The 12,511-nt window shown below is 45.3% G+C and overlaps 1 protein-coding gene across 1 annotated transcript; it reads right to left on the bottom strand.

The window, feature by feature from the left end:
- Positions 1-2,580: 2,580 nt before the first annotated feature.
- LOC6591803 lies at positions 2,581-4,950 on the bottom strand. The gene is made up of 2 exons (XM_026994931.1): positions 4,924-4,950; positions 2,581-4,859 (listed from the first exon to the last, which is right to left on the bottom strand). Exons 1-2 carry the CDS (start codon positions 4,924-4,926, stop codon positions 2,610-2,612), a joined length of 2,253 nt encoding a protein of 750 aa, XP_026850732.1. The 5' UTR covers positions 4,927-4,950; the 3' UTR covers positions 2,581-2,609.
- Positions 4,951-12,511: the final 7,561 nt, after the last annotated feature.

Genomic DNA, 12,511 nt, shown 5'->3' with positions numbered 1-12,511 from the left:
TATTCGCACACACAAAACGAAATTAGCTCGTTGGACGATCGGGATCGGGATCGGACTAGGGATTGGGATTGGGAATGGGACTGGGTTGGAGTTGGTATCGGAATCCCAGCGCATGCAAATTTCACAGGAATCAAAAAGCAGCACAACAACACGGCAAAAAGATGAAGAAAATAAATACAAATAATAATAAAAAGGCTTATCCCCAGCCTCAAAAGTCGTTGCGGCGTTGTGACTTATGGCTGAGCCCTGGCCAGACCTCGGACACAGATGCTTTCGTCTCGCTGGTGCACTGAGAGAAATTATTTGGTTGCAATTGTGGCTAATACAATTATGACCATTAAATAGATGGAGCAGTATTTGTGTAACCTATATATTAAATTCTATAAGAATTGGAGAAAAAAGACTGACAACTTTGTCTCCCAAGTATTGATAATTACTGTTTTTTTAGATCAATTATTTAGCTCCAACTTTCACATCAATGTTTTTTGCATTGAAGAAGGCATCTTTTATATTTAAAACACGAATTTTGTTGTTTTTTCTGTCAGATTTCTTTTAGTGTATCTTTGCCTTGAGTATATGGTGTGTCTCGTTTCGTTTGGACCATGTGCAGACAGTTGTGAAATTATATTTGCGCATCGTCATGGCCATTGTGTAGCTGCAGCAGGACTGCGGCTAAGACTGGAGCAGAGAGAGAGAGACTCTGCCCGGACTGGACTTGACTCAACTCTCGATTTGTCAGGGCAGACGAATAGCTTAACAGTTGGGCCAAAAAGAGTCGGAGCTTCGTCTGTGGCAGGTTGTTGCAGGGCTCCAAGTCGAGGGGTAGATCGAGCCGCGAGAACTATGGGAGCTAGCCGCGCATCATCGTCATCGTGCTATTCAAACAAATGATTTACAAAATGTTAAATGAATTATGCATTTTGCATATGAGCCCTGGCCGTATAGTGCAATTTTTCATATCCAATGGCCTCCAGACCCAGGATAACCAGGTAGAACCAAGGAGAACCAAGGAGAACCGGAGAGAACTAAAGGGGACCCAGAGGAGAACCTGTGCCAGGGAACATTTTCTTGGTGTTGGCTTTAATAAATTGGCGTGGGGTGCGCCTGGAGCAAATCTACCTCATCCACAACTTCTTGATGCTGTTGTCGCAGTCTTGTTTAGGCCATGTCCCGGCAGAATGTCCATGGCCATGTCATGGCAATGGGCGGCATGCGGTGACTTAAGCAAATATGGCCAATGGACAACGCGAATGGGGAAAAAAGGAAGGCGCATATAATCAAGTCATATAAATTGAGTGCATTTTTCATAATAAATGAAGGGAATTGTCTAAATTATGCCGTGTGCGCTCACCTGATGACCACAAGAGTCAAGTGGGCCTCATCGGGTATCCATGTGGGCAGTGCGTGTGGGAAATTGCTTAGATGGAAATTGGGAATCAGTTAGATTATCGCCGGCAACAGGTTGCGGAGAGAGTGCGATGGTTGGGCAGGGAATTTAACCGAAGAAGTGATCCCTTAGGCAATGTGTGGACTGAGTAGAGATTGCTCAGGAGCCAAAGTTCTATTCAAGAGATCACGTAGCCATTTCATTACCAAAAACGAAACTACCAGCTACCAAAAATACGAAATGGAAAAGCTAATCGCCAGATTAGATTCTCTCGCTCCCCACACCCAAGGAATTGTATCGTAAATTATAAACATATCCCGGCGCACTTCATTATAAGAGAAAACTATGGAACGAATGCAAGCACACCACCACTCACTCAGTTTCGAGAGTATCTATGTACATATCGTACATATGCGGATCACATTAGGCAGGTGAGATATGTTGATGTGCCTTAAAACAATATTTGCGTGCCTCCTCCTACACCACCACCGATTGCAGCCCAAAGATCTGTGTTTGGTTAGCAATTAAGTGCATCCCGAGTATGCAAGGCAGCATAATGGTACCTAGGGAATGGTACCGTCAGTGCTCGGTGCCGCCCGATTCCTGATCGATCATGTAAACAACTCCAGCATATTTAGTATGTGTAAAGAAAATAAATGGTCTACTCCCCATGAAAAGGGAGGAGGAAAACGAGCAAATGGGGAGTGCACGACTAGACTAACAGTAGCCATGGGCTAATTATGCTCAGAGTCAGCTACCCTGCCCATGCCCATGCCCATGCCTCTGCCTCGTACTCTACACAGGTCTTGTCTCCCACTTGAGAGCTGCGCCCTTCAGCAAGATACTTGGCCTGCACTAAAGTTGATTTATGCACCTCTGCATAGGACCCCAGAAACGAACCAAGCAGACTGCCAGGCGGCTGCTCTACTGCTGAAAGTTTCAAGTAGTTTCCTCAACCAGATCCAGCCCCAGACCCAGCCCAGCCCCAGACCCAGCCCCAGCCCCGGTGCAGACGCAGACCCAGCCCCAATGCAGACACAGGCACCTTGCAACGTCATTTCCCAGCCAACATTTGGAGCACTTAAATCATTCTGCCCGGAATTGTCTTGGCCATTGTTTGAACTGAAATCGTGTGCAGTGAACAAATTATGAGTCTTAGCCTTATTCGATGTCACGTAATTGTATTTGGTAAACATACAAAATATATATTGGCTATAACGATTCATTGAAAAATCTCTTTGAGAGAATGCAGCTGATGCTGGAACTTCTTGTTGAACTCCAATGTCTGAATCTTGCAAGAGATATCAAAATGTAATGGATCATCATCATCATCTCCACTGGCCATCTCGTATTCCACTGTCATATGTTGATATCTTTGCAAAGAGGCACTCAGAATGCCCTCGGCTATTCTATATAAACGGTTTTTCCTACAGTGGCCCTCCTCCGTCTCTGAGCGTCGCTTGAACGCTACTCTTGGCCTACAGCTCATGATCGACTCATGGTCATCTTTGGGAGTGCTTCTGGCACTGGTGCTCCTACTTTTACTTCTGGAGGTCAGAGCTGCAGCCAATAGCTTAGAAGTGATGTGATCCTCATCGTCGGAGATCGATAGGTCCAAGTAATCTGAACTCTCACCCATGACCAAAGGACAATTGAAATCTGCCAATTCTACCAGTGCCTCATCAGCATTGTATAAACTTACACCCAAGCAACTTCGGGACGTCTTCGGATCCTTCTGCTCATCATCGCTGGGATATTGTATCGCAATGGAAGCAATCGATTTGGTACTGAAACTATCCGTACTTTTCTCATTTTGACTGTCAACTGTCTCCGACATGGGGCGGAATCGCGCCGTCTTAATGTTAATGGGACTACTTCCACGATCTCGATATGCCTTGGGCACACTTTCAAGGCGACGCTGACGACGATGATGATGATAATGATGATGACCTGTGCTGCCGCACAGATAATCTCTTCGTACGGAAGCTAGCGATATCGTTGATGATGTGGAACTGTCGCTGTAGGTTCGATCTGTCATCTCTCTGTCACTGCTTTCCGCTTCCAAAATCTCCTCCTGATCCGTGAGTTGATCTCTCTGAGGGCTGATATTCTCGTTAATTTTTCTGAGTTCTTGTGATTTTATTGGTATTCCACGAGAAGAGTATTCACACCGGTCTTTGAGAGATCGAAACGAATATAATTGGCTTGGCCCTGCATTTAATTCTTTGAGGCTTCTTGTTGAGCTCGAGCTGCTAGCTAATTGCCTTGGTGAAAGCCTAGGCGATAGTTCTCCATTAGAGCTACAATGCGATTGCGCTTCACTTTCTCCACTCTGCCCTGAATCAAACTCTACCACATCGCTGGTTATCGATCGTCTAAATGAGCTCCTCACGCTATCTAGGGCATCCTTGTTTTCATACTCGCTTATGATCCTCAATTGCTCCTGAATGAGAGCATCGTAATCGAGCTCACCACTAGACTGATCATCGGAATCTTGGGATATATTACCAGAAACGCTAGAGCATTCCGAATCGACACTACTATTTGTAGCTGTAGTCTCCTCTTCCGGACCCGCTTGCTGCTCCTCATGTTCGGGATTATAAAAAGTTTCTAAAGAGGTGACGAACTTTGCTTTGATGCTATCATAATTGAGCACATCTGTCGCTTGATCATCAGCTTCTTCAGGATTATGTGCCACATCGCTGAAGCACTCGGAACTCAAACTCCTGAATGTGGATGCCTCCGATTCTTCGTCCGTTCGATAGGACCTATATTCGGCATAGTGTGGAGATTTACTCAGATTGTAGGCACGACAGAGTTTGTCCGCCCTCTGTTGACGCGTTATGGACTCTTCGTAAATCTCGCTAAATACTTGACTGTAGCTCAAAGAATTGTCAGTGGATTGGTCGCTTGGACAAGCCGTTGTATCCTGATCACTCGAAGAGTCTATTTCTTCTTTGAGGATGCTGTCAGAGTAATCATTTGCCTGTTCGGAAGGCTGTTCGGAGGAGTAGCAAATATCTGGCCTAATTTGGGCCTCTGCCTTGTGATAGAAGTTCCTTTTGGAGGCCTTTTCCTTGAGCTCTCTGTCCGATGCATTGGTATTGTGGTCGATAGCAGCATCCTGAGCTTTTATGATTTGATTCACATACTCATCTGCCTTTTCCCAGCAGGCCATGACGATTTTCGGATCGATTGACGTCTTCTCTTTAGTAAATTTTGTGTTGTTAGAGTTTTTTTTTTTTGTATAGTGATCCTTTATGGAATATTCTTCGACTTCTTCGGTGTACCCCTTATTGGAGTCCTCTTTTTGTATATAGTGTATATTATCCTCTTTGCTATATTCGTCATCCTTGCCCTTCTTGGCGCGCGTCGTTTCAGTATGGAGCCTATCATCTTCATTGTGGGTAAAGATCTCCTTCAATCGTAGATTACTATGCCTGTACCCGTTCCCTTCCTTACCAGAACGGGGCTTTTGGTGTGAAGATACTTATGAATCAGGTGCGTACACATAGAATATTCCCTTCTGAACTTACCATTTTATAGACTATATGTCTGTTCGTGTAGCTGTATGTGAAATGTGTTTAGTTTCCCGACTTGACTTGACAATAATTACAAGATTTCCTGAGATTATCTAGCAATTCCCTAGCTCTAGATCTCTCTATTCCATCGATTTCATCACAATAATGACCTTTCCTTTCATCAGGCACATCAATTACGGCCAACCCAAGACTTGGCAGCCACAAGGGAGCCAAGAGCCGTGTGGACCACGAAACACCAAACTCAATTAGTCGAAAACGGAGGGGAAAATTTAAAGTAAAGTCGCCCCTCAATCACCACGCGGAGAACTCCACTTTGCCCACACACCACGAACCACGAACCGCCGAGCAACCGAAAAAGTGCAGTCAGAATGGGGCACGGACGAGGAGGCGGAGACGGGCAGGGCTGGGCTGGGGGCGTTTTGGGGGCACTGCAACTGTGCTTCAACTGCGGCCCCATTAGTGTCGCTTAGCAGCTAATTATGCTGCGCCTGTGAATTACTTTTTAATTTGTTTGCTCTGCGCCCCGTACCAAAACAAAAATAAACGCCAGCCAAGAACTTCAAGTGACCGAGCCATGGCCAGAAGGGTGCCGGGGGCCGAGACCCGAGAGCCGAGAACGGGCCACAAACATAAACTCAAGTGGCAAATATTTTCACCGGAGTTTTGGCAGCCAGCTTGGCTGCTCCCTCTATTCTGCAACTCCATCTCCAGGTCCATTTCTGGTCGGTTCTGGGCTCCCTTTTGGGTCGCTCCCTCCGGTCTGTCTGTTTGGCGCGTGCTGTGGGCGTTCTCTTTCATTTGTGTGCTGCCCAAGGGCCCAAGACCTTAGACTCTGGATTTCTGGGAGCTCTGGCTCCCAATCTGTGGAAGCCTGGTGGCAAAATGGGCGTGTGTAGATGTAGAAATTATGTTGTTGGTCCAGGGCAATCCAAAGTAAAGACTAAAAGGGGAAGATGAAACAAAGCTTCAGGGGAAATGTCTGTGTATGAAGGTAGTTACGTGATCGCTTAGAATGCTCTGATCGCAAGAACTGAAGGGCTTAAGGGACTGAAACGAGACTGTTAGACCCTACGAGTCCTCCTCTAGATCATGACAAACATTTCGTAACAAGGAACAGTTTCTAGAGCACTCGTAGCTCTTTGCAGAGGTACGCACGTCCATTGCCTACCTCCTTTCCTACCAGGCATTGCCGCTTGTTTACCTTTTGATGTTCACGCCTCTGGTGGCACACTTCAAGTCGCTATTGCCATGTTCCAAGTGTTAATTAGACAAAACTAATTAAACATTTTACGCACACACGCTCCGTTTAGGGACTGGTACAAGGAGGTAGGGAGGGAGGAGGCGAAGGAGCAGGAGCAGGAGCAGGCGAAGACAACGGCGCCATATCATCAGTGCCAAAGTCGCCTCAATCAATGATGCCTTGACTGAAGGAGGGAATGGGGATCGGACAGGGACCAAGGATGGAGGCTCGTACCAAGAGTGCAGGCCAAAAGCGGCAAAGACACATTTATTAAAGTCGCTCAGAGGGCATAAATCGTTGAATGACATGCGACAAACGTCCGAGTTACATTCTGTGCGGTGCGATTGATACGACAATCGGACGACGGATCGTCGATGGACGATCGCCGATCACCGATCGGTGCTTGCCTGGATGGATGATGATGATGGGTAATTAAAAATTGATCACGTTTAACAAACTGCTACCGAAACAATATATCACAAATGATCCGTAGGAGCAGGAGCAGGAGCAGAAGGAGGAGGAGGAGGAGGACTTGACAAAGTCACAAAACTTGAGCAGCTCGATCGATTTGATTCGATTCGATTCGGTTATATGGACATATCGATCTGGTTGAACTGCCACATTAAGTCAAAGCTCTGGTTACATTTCATCTCGGAGAGTTCCCTCACCTCCTTACAGTTCTTCTTTGCTTTCAGTTTTTTGTGTTTATTGTTGATCAGTCCATCAATAATTCATTTTGGTTGAGTGATCTATTCAGCAAAGGAGCCAATCCATCCGACCATCCACCGATCGATCGTTCGTTTCTTCCATCGATCGCGAGAAAAAAGATATTCCGCTTGTCAGCCAGGGGCAGAGGCAGGGGCAGGGGCAGGCACAGGGGCCGGTACCGGGGCCCGTCCTGGCACAAGTGTTTCTTTTTGTTCCTCAGCATTTTGAAAGCAAAATTGTGCCATAAATATAATAAATACATATTGGAAGAGGAGTCAGAGGGGAGCCAGAACAATGGAACCGCTGAGGTTCCGCTCATTATTAGCTAAGAATTGAAGGACCCTTCAGCATGGGTGTTGGTTTTTTCATACAAAACTGTATGGAACTTTTGATTGAACACCGCCGCCGGACAAGACATACTCCAGAATGTTATTGATGAATGCCAGCAATGCGGTAGGGCGATGGATCACATATCCCTGTGGAAGGAATCCGAAAACCAGACTCCGCTCTGGAGGCCGTCCCATAACCCCCTTCGGAGACTTGGGCAAACTTTAACCCTTGAGAGATTTGCGCCGAGGTGTTGGATAAAACATAAAGTTCGTGTGAATGCCGACACGTTGTGACAATTGTTTGACAACAGCAACAATAAGGGAACAAGCGACAAGCGCAGACATGGAGAACTATGAAAAGGTCGTCAAGAGACAACCGCATGACTCGCCCACAATCATCGATAGCATTTTTGTTGTTTAAACGTGCCACGAGTCGCCCGCGAACATTCAAAATATGCAAATGCCACAACCAGACAGGGGAACGAACGGGCAGGGCATGAGTCCAGGCACAGCCACAGCCACAGCCACAGGCACAGGCACTGGGACAGAAACCAAAACCAAACCAAACCAAACCAATCCTATCCAATCCAATCGTCCTATGCCATCATCTGGCCTGACTTCGTCGCTAGTTTCGTCGGTTTCGTTGTGTGTAGAGGACTCTTTGTGTATTTCTCTTGCTTCTCTGAGTTCTGCGAATTTTCTCGAGCAACAAAAATTATATTAACACAAAATTAAATCCGTCTAATCATATTGACAAGCGGGACAAATCTTGGCAGACTGACGGGCAGACAGTTCTGGCCCAAAAATTGCTCAGCGAATATTCGTCATCATGGAAAGAAAGGGTATAAGTATGTACATAATTTTCAGGGTCTATTAAGGTCTGGAAAACTCGATGAATGGAAGAAGGAATGGTTCCTTTCTGTTTATTGACTAGGATAGAAATGATTGTGAGAACCTTATACGTCACCTATAATTTACTCCCTCTAAGTGCTTCCACACTGGAAGCACCCCCAACTGGAGCATACCCTACCCCACTTCCATTGCCACTTACGACTCTGTCGCGCCGCTTCCCCGCTCGGTCTCCCTCCGCGGCTAACCCTGCTTTTGGATCTTGTTCGTCCAGCGTTGTGGTTCTTGTTGTTCGGGACTGGAACAACACCAAGAGCATATTGATATCGTGCATATTGATCTTGTTGGGCGATAAGTCTGCGCTCAAATACCTATATATATATAAATATTTTCGTCGCTGGGCTTAAGCTTCCACTTCCATGGAAGTTGATCGCATAAAATCCGCAGAGGGAGAGGGTAAAAAACAAAGACTCCAGCTTTGTATTGGCATTAGAGCTTCGGTCTTCGGAGTTGGCCAGTAGTTGGATTGGATGCTTTTTTGCTTTTTGTTTTGCTTGGGCTTGTGCTTGTGCTTGGCCTTTTTGCAGTTGAACTCAGGGCCAGAGCCAGACCAGGACGAGAACAGAGGATGGAGGATAGAGGACCGAGAACTAAGGCACATGTGCCCCAGACATTCTCACACGACCAGCTGTGGAATGGCGATTGGGGGTACGGGAGAACCTGGAACTGGGACTCGATTGCGGTCTCAGTCTCTCTTCCTAGACCGCAACTATAAATTTCATAAACAGTTTGGCTTTTGCTCTGCCATTGGGTTTTGCCTTTGGCTTTGGCTTTGGCACTGGAGTTGCCTTTTTGGCTGAAGGTCTTTGCAATTCTTCGAATTAATATTCGTGTGATTTTTTATCGTTATTTGATTTCGGCCAAACGTATTGGCCATATGAGTCAAAGATCTTTCCATAATTATTGCCATTGCAGTGCCAGTGAAAGGTATAGAAGGCCTTTCTCAAAAGACGAAAAGAATCCCATCAATTCCGCTAATGGTAGAGAGATAGTTGGAGATAAATGATACTTGAGCAGAGCTAGTAAAGATCTCCCTTCTTTAATTTCCCTCCAAAATAGCTTTTACTGCAAGTAAAGAGTAAAAATCAAGTCATTTCCTATCCCGTATCTATCCCTGGAACGACTGGCAACCGGCACCCAAGTAATCCTTTCGACATTCCTCCTAAGTACTTGCTGCAAGCTCTTCAACCCATTAACCCCCATAAAGATTGCCGCAAACATGTGTCAGGCAATTGCCATAAATGTCCGAGAAATTAACATGAGCTGAAAGTGTAAGCCCGATCCCTCCGAGTCGCCCCAAAAATAGTCATTACGTGGCTGAGCCTCAACTTTAACCTTTTTAATGGCAGGCCGCTTCATAAAAGTCCCCCCTCCCATACCATACCATACCCCCTTGGTAAATTAGCCAAAGTCATAAATGGGGCAACATAAAATGGGGGACTGGAGAAGATCTCTCTGTAATTATGCAAAACATTTCAATATGTGCAGATGGATTGGACGTGGTGGGGCGTTTGCAGAAATTAACTTATTAATTCAGCAAGTTGGGAATTTCAATTTGGTCGATTGGAGGGCCTTTTTATGGTTCTGCAACGTTTTAGTTATTAATTTCATTCGCAAACGAAGACCTCGCGAACACACGGCGTATGTGGAATGTATCTCCCTCTCTTATTCTCTAATGAGAGACAGGGTCGTATGGAGGGAGAGGCAGGCCAGGGGTGACCACAAACAGCAGCTCGTAATTTAATATTTCATGGCGCCAGCAGCACTATAAAAAAGGCAGCAGCAACCTCAAGACCAGCTCCAAAATGAAATGACTTAAGCTGCACCATTCATTATGACAACACGACGTGGCTGGAGGACCCCGGACCCTGGACCTCAGGCCCAGACCAGGACCAGGACCCGGTCCCAGTCGCAGTCGCAGTCGCAGACAGGCTGTAGAGCAGTGCGCGGGGGGGTCACACACATTCCCTGGCTTTTTGCAGATTTGCTGCTGCTTCATCTTCATCATCTTTCGGTTATCTTCGCAGGTCCCCGTTCCCGTCCTCCTCCTGCTCCTCATCTCCAGAGCTCGCTCGCTTGCTCACACAGTAAAAAAATGTCTGCGCCAAACACAAATTTTGTGTTGAGATTGCGATCATTTCACTGATATGGCATCCCCCGCCTGGACTCCAACCCGCTCTCTGGTATAGCCTCTACAGTATTTCGCATTCAGGCGTGTGCGCAGGCGCAATCCTCGAATCGATTCACTCTCTGCAGCATCTCTCTCCCCTTCCCATCGACAAGGTGGAACAACGCGTGACGCAAAAATACCAAACATACAACATTTGACTGTTTTCTGTATGGTTGTTGCTGCTGTTGTTCTGGTTCCCTCCTTCATGTCACTGCAATGCACTGCGAGAAATTACCAGGTAATCGGTTATGGGGACAGGGAATGCTCTGATAAATAAATACCTCATAGATTTCAAAATGCATTAGCTATATAGGTATATATTTCTAATATGAATCGATCAAAAATCGATAAATTATCGAAAGTTGTTAATTGAAATATGATTGGCATTTTTGATCATAGATTTTGCGGGCTTACAAATAATTTACGTGATTACTTCGATTCTTCTACGTAGTCTCAGGTAGATGGACAGTGAAAGCTTGTAGTATCTTCCACCTCAACTCATTTCAATCTATTCTCAGTGCCAACAATTAGCAAACAAAAGAAGACAGAAGATGAGATTTCCACTACTCCTGAGCCAAGCAGCAGCCCCCCATTGCATTATGTTGAATGAATGATATTTTATGCTTTACTCGCAGATCTGTGGGTTTTTCGTTGATTGTTTTTGTATTTTTACTCCTTCGAACCGCTTCGCCCGCTGCCCATAAACGTACTCGTAATGTGTACAAAATTGTGAACATGTGGGAACTTTTTTCGCGTTTCAGTTTCAGTTTGAGTTTTGAGTTTGGTCTGAGTTTGAGTTTGAGTTTGGGTGCTTTTATTTTGATTTTATTTCATATGCTGGTTGGTTGGTTCGACGGTTGTTTGCTTGGATGGTGGTGGCTGGCCACGGCTGCATTGGACAACATCGATGACTGCGATTGCGCCTCCGACTCGGTCTCTCCTCCGTCTCCGAACCCTATCCCCATAGCCACCTCCATCTGGGTCTGAGTCCGAGTCTGAGTCTCAGCTTTTTGGTGTTGTTATGTCGTACTCATTTCGTTTTTGATTTATGCAGCGTACCCTTTCTAAATAATAAATAAAATATGAAATATGTCGTATTTCTCTCCGTTTTTCTCCCCTTTTTTGCAACTCGAAGAAGAACAGATCTTGGGTTTCACTTGGCTTTATTCCTCACCTGAAATGACTCTGGAGCAGGACCAGAGCGACTGAGAGCCAGGGGACCAGGTTTCGTTTGAGCCGAATCTGGTGTCGTTTTGTTAAGTGTCCATCAAAATCATTTTTGTGTCTCCACAAAGCTCAAAATGTATACATCAAATGCTGAGAGTTCTGCTTCTCTTTTTTTTCGGTTGGCTCATAAATTATATTTTTGCCAGTCTGATTGTGGGATACTTTTTTGGGTGCGTTTTTGTGTGTTTGATTTTGAAGAAATTGAAAGTTTTACTCCGACAGCGGGCGGGAGACTGACAAGTGGGCTTGGGGCCTCAGGATTCCAATTTTTTCTTTGTATTCATGTCCATCTTTGGCCATACTCGTACGGTGGGTCCGGCGCTAGTTGGCTGTCAAATTAGTTTGGTTTCACGGTGACCGATGGGAATGGGGTTGAGTCATGCTGAGTGTGTGTAGGATGTAGGTCCTTACGAAACGAAGGGTAGTAATGTGAGGAATTTGTTCACATGTGTGGACTGAGGAATTTTACGGCGATAAATGATATGGAGAGGCTATAAGAATTGTTATAGATTACGTAAATGGAATGGGAATGTTCCAAGAAATTGCTTGTCATTAATTAATGAGTTTAGATAGCTTTATTATTTCCCTTTGCTTAGGATCTGAAGTAAAGATACTTCCTTTATCAACCCCCTTCCACTTACTGAATATCCCATAATTCTTCTCAAAAATCTGTTGAGGACTGTACTCTTGTTTCACTTCCACTGTTTCAACCAGCAATTACCGTTGCATAAATCAACAGATTCAGATTTTTATTTGATATATCCTCCATTTAAGTTGTAAAAAAGTAAACGGCAGCCGGATGAGCATAAAAATAGGCCTTTAAATAAATAGACTAAACCGGATTTGCTACAAAACCCACTCCCATGCGCACACGTACACCTCCGCATCCTCATCCTCATCCGCATCCGTATCCGTATCCTTTCATATGACGCATTTACTACTAGGAACATCAACACCACCAGCAACAACAGCTACAACAACAGACTGCAAGTGAAGTTT

This window comes from Drosophila persimilis, unplaced genomic scaffold (genome assembly GCF_003286085.1).
Source record: "Drosophila persimilis strain 14011-0111.01,24,50 unplaced genomic scaffold, DperRS2 tig00000000-arrow-pilon, whole genome shotgun sequence".
Classification (NCBI taxonomy): domain Eukaryota; kingdom Metazoa; phylum Arthropoda; class Insecta; order Diptera; family Drosophilidae; genus Drosophila; species Drosophila persimilis.
Note: the sequence above shows the minus strand (reverse complement) of the source record. Positions and strands in the feature narration are given on the sequence as shown.